Consider the following 16,705-nt stretch of genomic DNA (forward strand, 5'->3'; position numbering starts at 1 on the left):
AATAAAATTATATAGTCTGGCCATACAAACTATGAATAGGTAGATTGGTAGGACATAATCAGTTACAAGATTAGAGTGACGAATGTATGGAAGTAAGTCAAGTACCTACTGTTCTCAACATAAATCATCAAGCAAGGCTAGTTATAAATATGTGAGGCATTAATTGGTAATTGTAGTATGTTATCAAACAAAGCAATGTAGCTGTTGGGCACAAAATCGCTTTCTCCAGTGAGTACTCTAGTGGGCTCATGCTTTTTGGTCTTGTAAACCTCCAACTCCTCCAACAAGTCAAGAACACAACCTCTCTCTGCCTTGTGTAGAATATGCATACAACTCTCAATATTGCCTACAGTGTGGCCAGTTTCTGCCAGATGCATTCCCAGTGCAGTTTTGTTATGTGCTTGCAAATGCTCCCTGAGTCTTATTTTAAAAGAACAACCAGTTTGAGCGATATAAAATTTGTCAGAACTACTACAAACGATCTTGTAAACCCCAGAACCATCAAACTTATCAGAATCATTACTCAAATTATGTATTGCATGGAGTTTCAGAGTGTTGTTAACTTGTAAACCACATCTAACATTAGATTTACTCAAACACTTTTTTATTTGTTGAAACTTTTTCAGTAAAATTTAATTGGAATAGTTTTCAGGTTTTCTTTATTATTTCTTTTTTCTAGATGACTGCGGGTCTGCCTACTATTTACTTTGTTTTTTTATCCTATTGTAGGGGCGCATATCTGCTGAGAAACCATTGGCTACTGCAGTTTGCAGAACTTAATATACTAAGTTTTTGGCATATTTCATTGTCGGCCAACGGTAATCAAAAAATTCCATGGATCTTAGAGGTGAAAAAGGCTCTTTTATATTGTTGCGGATGACATGAACTGGCTCCGATAATAGTATGTGTACATGTAGGTTTTCTGAAAATCAAAAATTTTGCGTCTGTTATCAACTTTCTTAATAGTAAGGTCTGAATAGTTAATGGAGCCCGCTTATTCTATTTCTGTAGTAAACACTATTTTTTGGTGCTCGCTGCCTATGGCTTGAGCAAATGCAGTAATCTCATTCTCATCCCCTTCTAACAGTAACAAGATGTCATCGACATAACATTTATAATATATAGTCTTGTCTTTCAGTCATGGAAACATAGCAAAGGACTTACATTCTAAGTCGTTCACCTTTTCTGCTCTACTGAACAACCCCCAAGGAACTCCCTTTCTGGATGAAAACGCACTTCAAACATGGCTTGATGAGCTTCTCACCTCAAAACCACATGCTTTATAGTCATGGATATGAAAAGTTATCCCAGTGTTGGTAGACTGTTGTAAATAGTGAAAGAGTATATATTATTGGTGACTAAAATCTCTGTTATGTGTATCTGTTCTGTTTAATAAACCTACTGGAAAAAACACTATGAACGTGTGCACCAACCCAATAAAATCACATATTTGTGCAAACTAATCATTAAAATTCAACAGGAATTATTAGCACATCTGAAAGTTGATGTCTAAATCAAACTCCATCCTTTATTCAGTTATACAGAAATGTAAATACTTAATTGTAATTTGTTAAAACCTGGCAAACAACAGTATATAAATTCAGTTTTGATTATTGCAAACATAAAAGGAGCATGTGGAAGCCATTTCAGTTCAGTTTGAGTTCAATCTGTAATGAATGGAACTACATCTGTTTCCGCCACTATGGGGAAGTGTACCACACTCAATTTAGTACAGATTACAAACCGGAAAATGTACCGTTTGTCATCTAAATTTCACATCTGGTAGATAGTTCAATTATGTAGTGACTGTTTTAAATTATTAACTGGACTGTGACTGTGTAATTATTCTCATGGGCTATGTTAAACTTCAATAATGATTAGCACCAACTGTGACAATGGAGCTACATCATTAACAGTATTCTTTTTCCCCAAAACTGATACTGTGTATATTTTATTCATTCTGATATGATTATGTATATGGAAGAATGGAGTAATGAATGATTTGTACCATGATTGTGTTAATGAACAATCAGTCACATGTGAACAATTGTGACTGATTACATTATGGTTAGGTTACTGCACTAACAAATGATAGGACATCAACAGAGTGTAGTATGTGTTTACTCTCATTTATCGGCACATAATTAAAGTAGAAGAGACCAAAACTGGCCATATACAGTAGTTTATATAGCATACAAACACAACTAAAGTGTGCGAACTCCAATTTTTAGGATGGACTATATTACTGACAATAGATTTTCCCACCAACAACATTTCAGCCCGTTTTAATGAAGGCATTGCTACTGAGGCTAACTGTGCAGAGAAAATGTGTAAGCTACAAGGACACTATTACACAACCTTGGCTTTCATGGCTGATATTTACATCTTTGATGACTTTTGTTGCATGGGCATTACACTGAAGTTCGAGGCATGTTTTTGTGGCCTGGCCTGGCCCATGGCCTAATGCACATATTACAAAAATCATCACAGTATACTGATATTTAGACATTCTGATACACAGCCATTCAAGTACTAAATCACCTAATGCTAGCTCATTTTTAAGAGGAAGCTGCAAGGTGAGGTTTTTCCAATGTGGCATAAATATCACAAATTAGAAAGGCAATAAGTTTGTACACTCCAAGAAAGATCAGTAATTTGACTGCCATCTCCCCTCTACTTGCATTACTAGATTTTCAATTGCTAAGTAATGCTATATGTGTGGCACAGGTGAGCAGCAACAAAGGTGAAAGGTAAGGATAAACAAATAGTGGAGAGTCCCATAAATTAAAGTGTGTGTCTACTTCTTGCTCCTCATGCCCTCCACATAGCGTAATTTCTATCAATTCTAATTTTTCTCTCTGTCGTTAAAAAGCATTACGCGTATGTTTACTCTTGCATTAAAAACTCATAAGTTGGAGAAATTTTCTCAACATTGGCTACTTTACCTATGACCATTTGTTTTAAGTTGGTTACTTTGACCTACATACATACATTTCTGTCCTGAACATTTTTAAATACAGTTAAATTTTTTACCTTCAGCTAATACCTATCAGTAATGTTTTTAGTCTGAAAATGAGAACACAAAGTCATCTGATTTACTTAATGTGACCATTCAACACTACAGACCTGACACACGCATACTGTACGAGCAGTGCAGCTCCAGCAGCAAGCATCCGTATAGCAGAGTCTTCAAACAACTGGATGGTGACCCAGGCTCCTGCTGCAGACAGGCACATACAGGTCACTGTGGCAGCTGTCTGCAGCCAGTGCTTTGTGGTGAATCCGTGCTGCCAGTCGAGGCGGCTTCCTCGCTCCACTTGATATGCTGCACCACATACTTTACATTTCAAGGAGTCTGAATTCACAGAACTCTGAAAAAAGTATATTTTATAAATATTTTGTAAACATAGACGAATTGGACAACAGCTTTAAAACAGGATTATAGTAAAAAGTTAATTATCACCAACTACAACAAAAGCAACAAATATAGGGAGCTAATAGTAGTGAATAAAATAGATGATAATGAGTACAGCTGTTTACCTACCTCAACCAGCCAGCGCCTTAAGCAGTCGTGATGTACTGTGCTGACATCTCCACGACAGTCGCAAGGCTGTATCAGAGGGCCAGCATCTCGGCGATCAGTATCATAACAAATCCAACAGTCCTGCCCCGATACGCTCTCACCTGAAAAAGTTAATTACTTACACACATATACATACACATGGCTACATTGTTCCAGGTTTTAACGAATAGAACAGGTGAAAGGAAAAAGGAGGCGGGGAGAGGAAAGTGTAGGGGTATGAAAAGGGAGGTGAGGTTAAGGGCTAGGATGGAGAGGCAGCAAGGGAACAGGGCAGGAACAGGACACCAGGTGTGGCAAGGTGTGGCAAGTTGTTTGAGGCACATGATGATGTGGAGGAATGGATTGGGCGAGAAATATAATTACATTTAAAAGTGCTTGGGGATATGACCTCAGCTGACAAGACACTTGCTGCTTACACACCACCAATGAACCATAGTCAATAACCAGTAACTCTTAGCCTGAACATCTTCATTCCTCACTCTTCTGCACTACCCCATATGTGAACCCAGCAGCTTATTCACTGTTCCACATATCTAGGAAGCTCCTAGAATGAGCAGAGCAAAAAGAGTTGTATGTACCACTGCTAATTTTTAGTGAGCCATTTCAGTAAATATTTTAAAGTAAGGAAGGGACAGGTGAAACCCAAATCTTGGCAAGTAACAGCAATAATTTACTGAAATATTTGGCAACTGATTGGGCAACTGTATTTCCATAGCAACATAAATTTCTCGTGCAACAGCAGTGATACTGGACAGTATGAGACTTGAAAACCAGAGAGCTCAAACGTTTAAGATAAGGTAATAAGCAAGACAAAAATTACTGAAAAAAAAATTGTGCAAGAGTTAATAAGAATGGAAAACTAAATGCCTTATACATGGTGGACAGGTGGAGGGTGGAGAGTTTTTGAGAGGACAAGGGGAGATATCCTTACTAAAAATGGAGCAAGAACTGGAAAGTTAGTGTTAGCCATTTTTCTTCAGAATAAAGGGCGGAACTGGCCAGTGTCCACGATGAGAACGCATTTATGTGGACAGGCTCATTATTGTTAATGAGCTCTACTCGAGCATGTGTACTTCTGATTAACTATCTATCTACTATTAACCCAAGCTGACGGCTCTGAAAGAAAACTGGATGCACTCAAGTCTCCTCGTGAACAATAATAAAGCACTGGTTCAATTACTCAACCATGTGGCACATATAATTGTGTCATATCACAACTGTACACTCAATATTTATGAAATGCAACACCTTCACTCAAAGATATGTCAAACATTTGTTATTCTTAGCCAATTCGTGTGATTTTATGACAATAATTTGGAAAAAAGGTGTCTCAGAAGTTTTTCTACCTGTCTGAGTTCATAAAATTAGTACAGAAATAAATAATTACACATAAGTGAACAACTAACTTCGTCCCCTGTGCACAATAGCACTGAAAGAGACATGAAAATTAAGACCATCCCATTACCAGAAAACCCATTCTTCAGATGAAAATTGTGAATTTTTCATTCTATGTATTATTTATAGGAACAGCACTGAATCATAAGATTTAAAGCATACTGAATGTTATTATATACAGTTAACTTTATCTGTATGTGTGTATTTTTACCATCTGGCTTTGGAGGCGTTTCAAGTCGGCAACCAGGCTGTGATGACAGTTGCTGCTCGGCTTCCAATTTCTTCAAAATTCTTTTTGGGTTCAAAATCCATAACTGCTCTGGGCTGCAACATATGTGAAAATATTTGTCTTTCACTATGAAACTTTCATCAAAGAGTACAGATATTTCTTAAACAAAAATTGTTTGATTCAACTTAATTAATTATTGTTGTAAAATAATCCATTTAAAATCTGCCATCGATAATGAAGAATGGATATATGATGTAACAAGCACTAATGAAAAAATTCAAGACTGAACAGTGATGAGGCATATTAAATGTAAAGTTGCTTTTTTAGCGAAATAATTCAATTCGTGTACCACTTGCAATAGAATTGAATTGATGGGATATTATATTAAAGGCTTTCAAGATGCATTGGTTTCTTATAAAGTATTCAGGCAGTCTTAAATTCACAGGGTGAACATGTGATGCAAACCACGTAAGCACATGAGGCAGTCGTTAAGTTTTAATCGGCACTGCAAAAAAATAAAGTTACATAGTTAATATTTTGTTCATTTGGAGGTACATGTCCACAGTCCCAGTATGCACTAAAATCACCACACTACAGTACTGCACCATGCAACAAGAAGAGTCAAAAGAAAATGGTACAGCCTATAAATAAACTGAAGTATTGTCTGGCAAAACATTTTTGGATGCAGTGGTAATGTTGCAGCTGTGTCAAGTCAATTCAGACAACTTCTTTTGCAGGGCAAAAACAATTTCCAATCATTTTAGATGTCAAAAAAATCAATGCAGAATTCAAAATAATTAATACATTTAAGATGTTGGTTTCTCAATCATCTTTTCTTCAATTTTAAGAAAATATTTTTGGAGCAATTCCTTTCACAGCAAAATTTCAAGTCCTGTAGTATTATTTTTCCAGGATAAAATTCTGTCAACAGTTGCAAATAAATTTTATTATGGTTTACCAGTTTCAACAAATATTTTAGCAGATGTCAATATCTTCTTCATAGAAGTATAATGCCATGGCACGTACAGAAATGTACGGACTGTGCGTGATTATTTTAAGCACTGACTGGAAATTTACAGTAATTGAGTCCTGTGAAAAAATATGGGTAATGCTCTTTTCACCAACAATTCCCACAACTGGGTCATCATTTTGACGTTGCACGCAGTATTGACGACCGCATCATCGGCCATTGACTTTGCGACAAAGAACAATATGAATATTACAGCGCCTTGATTCACTTGCAGCAGTTCGAGCTGTCCTCCTAGGTTCTCGCCTAACCACACTCTCTGAAAATGTCGCACATTCATAAATAAATGGCAAAATATTTGTGACAAGGAAGAACATGAATGCTAATGCTCCCCATTTCACTTGCAGCAATTTAAGCTGCCCTCTTAGGTTCTTGCCTAACCTCATACTCTTAAATCACCAAATACTTATTTCATTCTTTATCCTCAGATCAGACTGAATATAAATAACACCCAATATTTGAGCACATACGGGGGATTCCATGGTGACTCACATTACATTTTGAAATCAGTGTTTGCTGTGCTGGTACTGCGAACGGCTGAAAGCAAGGGGAAACTACGGCCGTAATTTTTTCCCAGGGGATGCAGCTTTACTGTATGGATAAATGATGATGGCGTCCTCTTGGGTAAAATAGTCCCCATTCGGATCTCCAGGTGGGGACTACTCAAGAGGACATCATTATCAAGAAAAAGAAAACTGGCATTCTACGGATCGAAGCGTGGAACATCAGATCCTTTAACCGGGCAGGAAGTTTAAAAAATTTAAAAGGGGAATGAATAGGTTAAAGTTAGATATAGTGGGAATTAGTGAAGTTCGGTGGCAGGAGGAATAAGACTTTTGGTCAGGTGAATACAGGGTTATAAACACAAAAATCAAATAGGGGTAATGCAGGAGTAGGTTTAATAATGAATAAAAAAAATAGGAGTGCAGGTAAACTACTACTAACAGCATAGTGAACGCATTATTGTGGCCAAGATAGACACGAAGCCCACGCCTACTACAGTAGTACAAGTTTATATGCCAACTAGCTCTGAAGATGAAGAAGAAATTGAAGAAATGTATGATGAGATAAAAGAAATTATTCAGGTAGTGAAGGGAGATGAAAATTTAATAGTCATGGGTGACTGGAATTCGATAGTAGGAAAAGGAAGAGAAGGAAACGTAGTAGGTGAATATAGAATGGGGGTAAGGACTGAAAGAGGAAGCCGCATGGTAGAATTTTGCACAGAGCATAACTTAATCATAGCTAGAAAGAAGATTGTATACATGGAAGAGGCCTGAAGATACTGGAAGGTGTCAGATTATATAATGGTAAGACAGAGATTTAGGAAACAGGTTTTAAATTGTAAGACATTTCCAGGGGCAGATGTGGACTCTGACCACAATCTATTGGTTATGAACTGTAGATTAAAACTGAAGAAACTGCAAAAAGGTGGGAATTTAAGGAGATGGGACATGGATGAACTGTAAGAACCAGAGGTTGTACAGAGTTTCAGGGAGAGCATAAGGGAATAATTGAAAGGAACGGGGGAAAGGAGTACAGTAGAAGAAGAATGGGTAGCTCTGAGGGATGAAATAGTGAAGGCAGCAGAGGATCAAGTAGGTAAAAGGACGAGGGCTAGTAGAACTCCTTGGGTAACAGAAGAAATATTGAACTTAATTGATGAATGGAGAAAATATAAAAATGCAGTAAATGAAGCAGGCAAAAAGGAATACAGACAACTCAAAAATGAGATCGACAGGAAGTGCAAAATGGCTAATTAGGGATGGCTAGAGGACAAACGTAAGGATGTAGAGGCTTATTTCACTAGGGGTAAGATAGATACTGCCTACAGGAAAAGTAAAGAGTCCTTTGGAGAAAAGAGAAGCACTTGCATGAATATCAAGAGCTCAGATGGAAACCCAGTTCGAAGCAAGCAAGGGAAAGCAGAAAGGTGGAAGGAGTATATAGAGGGTCTATACAAGGGCGATGTACTTGAGGACAATATTATGGAAATGGAAGAGGATGAAGATGAAGATGAAATGGGAGATAGGATACTAGGTGAAGAGATTGACAGAGCGCTAAAAGATCTGAGTCGAAACAAGGCCCCGGGAGTAGACAAAATTCCATTAGAACTACTGACAGCCTTGGAAGAGACAGTCCTGACAAAACTCTACCATCTGGTGAGCAAGATGTATGAGACAGGCGAAGTACCCTCAGACTTCAAGAAGACTATAATAATCACAATCCCAAATAAAGCAGGTGTTGACAGATGTGAAAATTACCGAACTATCAGTTTAATAAGTCACAGCTGCAAAATACTAACATGAATTCTTCACAGACGAATCGAAAAACTGGTAGAAGTCGACCTCAGGGAAGATCAGTTGGGATTCCGTAGAAATGTTGGAACACGTGAGGCGGTACTGACCTTACGACTTATCTTAGAAGAAAGATTAAGTAAAGACAAACCTACATTTCTAGCATTTGTAGACTTAGAGAAAGCTTTTGACAATGTTGTCTGGAATACTCTCTTTCAAATCCTAAAGGTGGCAGGGGTAAAATACAGGGAGTGAAAGGCTATTTACAATTTGCATAGAAACCAGATGGCAGTTATAAGAGTCGAGGGGCATGAAAGGGAAGCAGTGGTTGGGAAGGGAGTGAGACAGGGTTGTAGTCTCTCCCAAATGTTATTCAATCTGTATATTGAGCAAGCAGTAAAGGAAACAAAAGAAAAATTCGGAGTAGGTATTAAAATCCATGGAGAAGAAATAAAAACTTTGAGGTTTGCTGATGACATTGTAATTCTGTCAGAGACAGCAAAGGACTTGGAAGAGCAGCTGAACAGAATAGGCAGTGTCTTTAAAGGAGGATATAAGATGAACATCAACAAAAGCAAAATGAGGATAATGGAATGTGGTCGAATTAAGTCGGGTGATGCTGAGGGAATTAGATTAGGAAATGAGACAAAGGAGTAAAGGAGTTTTGCTATTTGGGGAGCAAACTAGCTGATGATGGTTGACGTAGAGAAGATATAAAATGTAGACTGTCAATGGTAAGGAAAGCGTTTCTGAAGAAGAGAAATTTGTTAACATCGAGTATAGATTTAAGTGTCAGGAGGTCATTTCTGAAAGTATTTGTATGGAGTGTAGCCATGTATGGAAGTGAAACATGGACAATAAATAGTTTGGAGAAGAAGAGAATAGAAGCTTTCGAAATGTGGTGCTACAGTGAATGCTGAAGATTAGGTGGGTAGATCACGTAACTAATGATGAAGTTCATAGAATTGGGGGGGAAGAGGAGTATATGGCATAACTTGACAAAAAGAAGGGACCAGTTAGTAGGACATGTTCTGAGGCATCAAGGGATCACAAATTTAGCATCGGAGGGCAGCGCGGAAGGGTAAAAATTGTAGAGGGAGACCAAGAGATGAATACACTAAGCAGATTCAGAAGCATGTGGGTTGCAGTAAGTACTGGGAGATGATGAAGTTTGCACACAGGATAGGGTAGCGTGGAGAGCTGCATCAAACCAGTCTGAGGACTGAAGACCACAACAACAACAACATGTTGATTTGTTACCAATCTATAAACCCATATTTTCTTTTGCAAATCATCATTATAAATCATGTTATCCAAGGAAAGATCTTGAAGTGTTGTTTAAGCAGGGAAGAGCCTTAAAATTAGAAAACAAGAATGTAATTTATGTTGTGACTCTCATTACAAATTTGGGACGTCCTATTCCTTATGTGCATTTTGGGTCAAAAGTGTCCTCCAACTATTAAGAGTATCATAGAAAATGCATATTACACTGGCATTCAAGTGATAGATTTACAGATTTCAAAAAATATTTATACCATGAGAAATATTGTAATATATTGAAAAAGGTGCATGTCTCAATGTTACTTCTTGTTGGGAAAACTTTTTCCCTGCAAGCAGAGAAATGAAAATATGACATTAATTGCCAAGTAAGATCAACTTAACATTAACATTTCACTTTTCAAACCCTGTGAAAAATTATAAGAGCAAGACACCTGGAAAACTGAACTTTAAATTCAATTAAAAGTCAGAGAACTGAAAATATCCTCTTGCAATGACAACACCAAGTGGATTACTTTTCTTGAAAATTTCATCACATTTACTGCCATTTCCAATAGTGACCGGCACACTGATTAAGTAAGAATTTCCAAAAACTGCAAGTACTTCTCTGGCACTGAATTTACCATCATATTCTACTTTGTACCACTCTCCAATTTTCGCACTTTCTATAGTTTCTTCAGTATGATGACTGCAGCAGCAAAATTCTTTGGAGACAGCAGATATGTTTGTAGTACTCCATTCTTGTAGTGTAACAAATTAATGCTTTTAATGTTTGATACTGATGGTGCTGGAGAAAACATTTGAGCCAGATTAAGTTTCACATTGATCCTTGAATTTCAACAATAGACACATGAAAAACCTGCCTAGTCATGGTACTTGTGGCTACGTGAGCAAAAGTTGATACATCACCAACTACAAAATTTCGCTTTTTTACTGCATTCACCACTAGCCATTCCGCAACTGCACCAATTCCATCTACAACTCCTTTACCATGGGATTTAGATCGGCTGAGCCCTTCGATCTTGAGCTGTAAAATCTGAATGTTATGGCTTAGGTGTCTGGTTGGTTCGTTCTGAGAAGAACATTATGAAATGATTGAAACTGAGGTACAGCAGCAGTAATATATTCATTTTTAAATTGTGAGGCAGGTCCATCTGGCCAAACAGAAATTAGCCTCACACTTTCAGGTACAGTTGACAGTAATGTAAGCAATTGCAGCACTCGAGTCATGGCTTTATGCAGACTATGTGACTTATATGGTAACAAACATGCTTTACAAGGTTGCTGATCTTGCATATTATGTTGCCTACGTTTTCTAACTCTCTCCCTATTTTTAGCTCTTCTTTCTTCTAATATTAGTCCTTGCTTATGTTGACTCAACTGTAGAAACTTTAGTTACTGCTTCTCATGGCTTTTTTTTGAGCTGCTTCCAGATGCTGCTTCTTAAATTATTCATACTTTCCTTCACTCTTTAACTTGCCCCTCCTCTTACTCTGTCTTTCTTTCTGCTGCTAACACCATCCTATTATTCTAATTTTAAAATAATACAACTGTGACTCAGATTACATGACTCAAATTACACATTTAATTTTCTGTTTTACAATATTGGTTGATATTGGGAAATTTTTAGTAGTGATATTAGTTACACATTCACACCAAGAAGTAAAATACTGAACAAGATATTGGTATAAAAACTTAATTACATGAAAGTGACTCATGTTACATGAAGTTCATGCTGTTGTATTACATTGTTTACCCCAACCTATAATTTACTTACTTCAGTTTTATACTCTTTATGCAATACATTACAGTATGTAACAGTAATTTAAATAATGATGGGCTAATTCTTACCTGCCAATTAGATAAAATGAAGGTCCAAAGTCTCTAATAATTCACACTCTTATCAGACGAAACACACATGGTGTTATAAAAATGGCTACAAATTACGAGGGAAAGCAATAATGGGCCACAAACCATTGTTGCCATACAGTCCAGCCTTTTATAAAAATTATAAAAAGTACAAGATTTTAAACTTTTAAATATTGTAAGTGTGTCCTACTTTACATGGAATATCCCATACTTGTATTACATTCATAAGAAAGTAACAGAACTCATTAACAACGCTAAGACAGAAAAAAAATTGCATGTAACGGGATGCAAACCACAAACTTTCAACTACAGAAACCACAATGTTATTCATTAATTACTTAATCACACAATTTTAACTCTCGTGTTAGTTATCATATTCTGTCTTTATGGCTGGTATTGTTCATGCATATTAAATAACATTTACTGATAGTGGTGATGTGTTTCTGATAAATTTTCATTGCTCTGTTATATTGAAACGGCAGACTGCAAATTGTAAAGCAAGTGTGTTTCATTCTTAATTTGTAAATTATTGTTGAGATCATCTCACTCCTAAGAGAGCACTCTTATTTGAAGGCATTAACTGCTGATGAATCATTGTGTCATTACATGACTTTTATTATAGCAATAATTTTAATAAATCATTCCAAGAATGGCGTGGTTTTGTAAATCTGCAGTACACACACATGAAATCTAGTGGGAGGCCCGTACTAAATGTTAAAATAATTTGATAGCTAATACCCGATCATGCAGTCATTGATATTGTGAGTGACATCAAAATGACATCACATCTGTGGGAGTTATTGTGAAATAGAAAGAAACTTCCACATGGGAAAAATATATTAAAAACAAAGATTCCAAGACTTACCAAGCGGGAAAGCGCCGGCAGACAGGCACAATGAACAAACCTGTCCTTTTTTTCCCCTAAGGGAAGTCTTTCCGCTCCCGGGATTGGAATGACTCCTTACCCTCTCCCTTAAAACCCACATCCTTTCGTCTTTCCCTCTCCTTCCTGAAGAAGCAACCATCGGTTGCGAAAGCTAGTAATTCTGTGTGTGTGTTTGTGTGTTTTGTTCATGTGCCTGTCTGCCGGCGCTTTCCCGCTTGGTAAGTCTTTAAATCTTTGTTTTTAATATATATAACACACACACACACACACACACACACACACACACACAGAATTTCGAGCTTTCGCAACCGGCGGCTGCTTCGCCAGGAAAGAGGGAAGGAAAAGGAAAGATGAAAGGATGTGGGTTTTTGGGAGAGGGTAAGGAGTCATTCCAATCCCGGGAGCGGAAAGACATACCTTAGGGGGAAAAAGGATAGGTATATACTCGCACGCACGCACACACATATATATCCATACATACATCATACACACACAGACACAAGCAGACATATTTAAAGGCAAAGAGTAAGGGCAGAGATGTAAGTCAAGGTGGAAGTGTGGAGGCAAAGATGTTGTTGAAAGACATCTACATCTACATGACTACTCTGCTATTCACTTTTAAGTGCTTGGCAGAGGGTTCATCGAACCACAATCATACTATCTCTCTACTATTCCACTCCCGAACAGCGAGCGGGAAAAATGAACACCTAAACCTTTCTGTTCGAGCTCTGATTTCTCTTATTTTATTTTGATGATCATTCCTACCTATGTAGGTTGGGCTCAACAAAATATTTTCGCATTCGGAAGAGAAAGTTGGTGACTGAAATTTCATAAAAAGGTCTCGCCGCGACGAAAAACGTTTATGCTGTAATGACTTCCATCCCAACTCGTGTATCATATCTGCCACACTCTCTCCCCTATAACGTGATAATACAAAACGAGCTGCCTTTTTTTACACCCTTTCGATGTCCTCCGTCAATCCCACCTGGTAAGGATCCCACACCACGCAGCAATATTCTAACAGAGGACGAACGAGTGTACTGTAAGCTGTCTATTTGGTGGACTTGTTGCATCTTCTAAGTGTCCTGCCAATGAAACACAACCTCTGGCTCACCTTCCCGACAATATTATCTATGTGGTCCTTCCAACTGAAGTTGTTCGTAATTTTAACACCCAGGTACTTAGTTGAATTGACAGCCTTGAGAATTGTACTATTTATCGAGTAATCGAATTCCAACGGATTTCTTTTGGAACTCATGTGGATCATCTCACACTTTTCATTATTTAGCATCAACTGCCACCTGACACACCATACAGCAATATTTTCTAAATCGCTTTGCAACTGATACTGATACAGGTGAGGTATGAGTGGCGGCAACTTGAAATTAGCGGAGATTGAGGCCTGGTGGATAAAGAGAAGAGAGGATATATTGAAGGACAAGTTCCTATCTCCGGAGTTCGGATAGGTTGGTGTTGGTGGGAAGTACCCAGATAACCCGGACGGTGTAACACTGTGCCAAGATGTGCAGGCCGTGCACCAAGGCATGTTTAGCCACAGGGTGATCCTCATTACCAACAAACACTGTCTGCCTGTGTCCATTCATGCGAATGGACAGTTTGTTGCTGGTCATTCCCACATAGAAAGTGTCACAGTGTAGGCAGGTCTGTTGGTAAATCACGTGGGTGCTTTCACACGTGGCTCTGCCTTTGATCGTGTACAACTTCCAGGTTACAGGACTGGAGTAGGTGGTGGTGGGAGGGTGCATAGGACAGGTTTTACACCGGGGGCGGTTGCAAAACCCTACATCTGCATCTACATGACATCTACATCTACATGACTACTCTGCAATTCACTTTTAAGTGCTTGGCAGAGGGTTCATCGAACCACAATCATACTATCTCTCTACTATTCCACTCCCGAACAGCGAGCGGGAAAAACGAACACCTAAACCTTTCTGTTCGAGCTCTGATTTCTCTTATTTTATTTTGATGATCATTCCTACCTATGTATGTTGGGCTCAACAAAATATTTTCGCATTCGGAAGAGAAAGTTGGTGACTGAAATTTCGTAAATAGATCTCGACGTGACGAAAAACGTCTTTGCTTTAAAGACTTCCATCCCAACTCGCGTATCATATCTGCTACACTCTCTCCCCTATTACGTGATAATACAAAACGAGCTGCCCTTTTTTGCACCCTTTCTATGTCCTCCGTCAATCCCACCTGGTAAGGATCCCCTTACCCACATCCTTTCATCTTTCCTTTTCCTTCCCTCTTTCCTGATGAAGCAGCCGCCGCTTGCGAAAGCTCGAAATTCTGTGTGTGTGTGTGTTTTATTCATTGTGCCTATCTACCGGCGCTTTCCCGCTTGGTAAGTCTTGGAATCTTTGTTTTTAATACATTTTTCCCATGTGGAAGTTTCTTTCTATTTTATAATACATTTGAAAAAAGATGACACAGAGTTCTAACATACGAAAGGAATGAGCTAAGTTTCACATTTCATAAGAGGTGAGCAAGGTCCGAGCAGGCACACGGGGGGAGGGGTTTATTAGTTACTGGGAGCTCCAACGTTAGGCGGGTGATGGAGCCCCTTAGGGAAATAGCGGAAAGGTCAGGGAAGAAGGCCAGTGTTCACTCTGTCTGCTTGCCGGGGGGTCTAATCCGAGATGTGGAGGAGGACCTACCGGCGGCGATAGAGAGCACTGGGTGCAACCAACTGCAAATTGTTGTTCATGTTGGCACCAATGACTCCTGCCGTCTGGGTTCAGAGGTCATCCTCAGTTCGTACAGGCGGTTGGCGGAGTTGGTGAAGGCGGAAAGCCTCGCTCGCGGGGTGGAATCAGAGCTAACTATTTGTAGTATCGTTCCCAGAACCGATCGCGGTCCTCTGGTTTGGAGCCGAGTGGAAGGCTTAAACCAGAGGCTCAGACGATTCTGCGGAGAGTTAGGGTGCAAATTTCTCGACCTCCGCTATCGGGTGGAGAAATGTAGGGTCCCCCTGAATAGATCAGGCGTGCACTACATGCCGGAAGCGGCTACGAGGGTAGCGGAGTACGTGTGGAGTGCACATGGGGTTTTTTTAGGTTATAGAATTCCCTCCCTAGGCCCGACAAGACGCCTCCTGAGACGCGGCAAGGCAGGAGTAGGCAAAATGCAACAGGGAATAACAATATTAATGTGCTAATAGTAAACTGCAGGAGCGTCTATAGAAAGGTGCCAGAACTGCTCTCATTAATAAACGGTCACAACGCCCATATAGTACTAGGGACAGAAAGTTGGCTGAAACCACATGTAAACAGTAATGAAATCCTAAACTCAGATTGGAATGTATACCGCAGGGATAGGCTGGACAGTGAAGGGGGAGGCGTGTTTATAGCGATAAGAAGTGCAATAGTATCGAAGGAAATTGACGGAGATTCGAATTGTGAAATGATTTGGGTGAAGGTCACGGTTAAAGCAGGCTCAGACATGGTAATTGGATGTCTCTATAGGCCCCCAGGCTCAGCAGCTGTTGTGGCTCAGCACCTGAAGAATAATTTGGAAAATATTTCGAGTAGATTTCCCCACCATGTTATAGTTCTGGGTGGAGATTTTAATTTGCCGGATATAGACTGGGAGACTCAAACGTTCATAACGGGTGGCAGGGACAAAGAATCCAGTGAAATATTTTTAAGTGCTTTATCTGAAAACTACCTTGAGCAGTTAAACAGAGAACCGACTCGTGGCGATAACATATTAGACCTTCTGGTGACAAACAGACCCGAACTATTTGAATCAGTTAATGCAGAACAGGGAATCAGCAATCATAAAGCGGTTACTGCATCAATGATTTCAGCCGTAAATAGAAATATTAAAAAAGGTAGGAAGATTTTTCTGTTTAGCAAAAGTGACAAAAAGCAGATTTCAGAGTACTTGACAACTCAACACAAAAGTTTTGTCTCAAGTACAGATAGTGTTGAGGATCAGTGGACAAAGTTCAAAACCATCGTACAATATGCGCTAGATGAGTATGTGCCAAGCAAGATCGTAAGAGAAGGGAAAGAGCCACCGTGGTACAACAACCGAGTTAGGAAACTACTGCGGAAGCAAAGGGAACTTCACAGCAAACATAAACATAGCCAAAGCCTTGCAGACAAACAAA

At 38.9% G+C, this 16,705-nt stretch overlaps 1 protein-coding gene across 1 annotated transcript in view; it reads right to left on the reverse strand.

Moving 5' to 3' along the window:
- Window positions 1-16,705, reverse strand: part of LOC126278985 (uncharacterized) — a 308,717-nt gene that overhangs the window by 24,131 nt on the left and 267,881 nt on the right. Inside the window, exons 10-12 of the mRNA XM_049979288.1 lie at window positions 5,190-5,302; window positions 3,545-3,684; window positions 3,127-3,371 (exon numbers count right to left, since the gene is read on the reverse strand). Of these exons, the coding sequence (XP_049835245.1) occupies window positions 3,127-3,371; window positions 3,545-3,684; window positions 5,190-5,302 (498 nt within the window). The remainder of the gene's footprint in view (window positions 1-3,126; window positions 3,372-3,544; window positions 3,685-5,189; window positions 5,303-16,705) is intronic.

The sequence above is a fragment of the Schistocerca gregaria genome, chromosome 6, assembly GCF_023897955.1.
Source record: "Schistocerca gregaria isolate iqSchGreg1 chromosome 6, iqSchGreg1.2, whole genome shotgun sequence".
Classification (NCBI taxonomy): domain Eukaryota; kingdom Metazoa; phylum Arthropoda; class Insecta; order Orthoptera; family Acrididae; genus Schistocerca; species Schistocerca gregaria.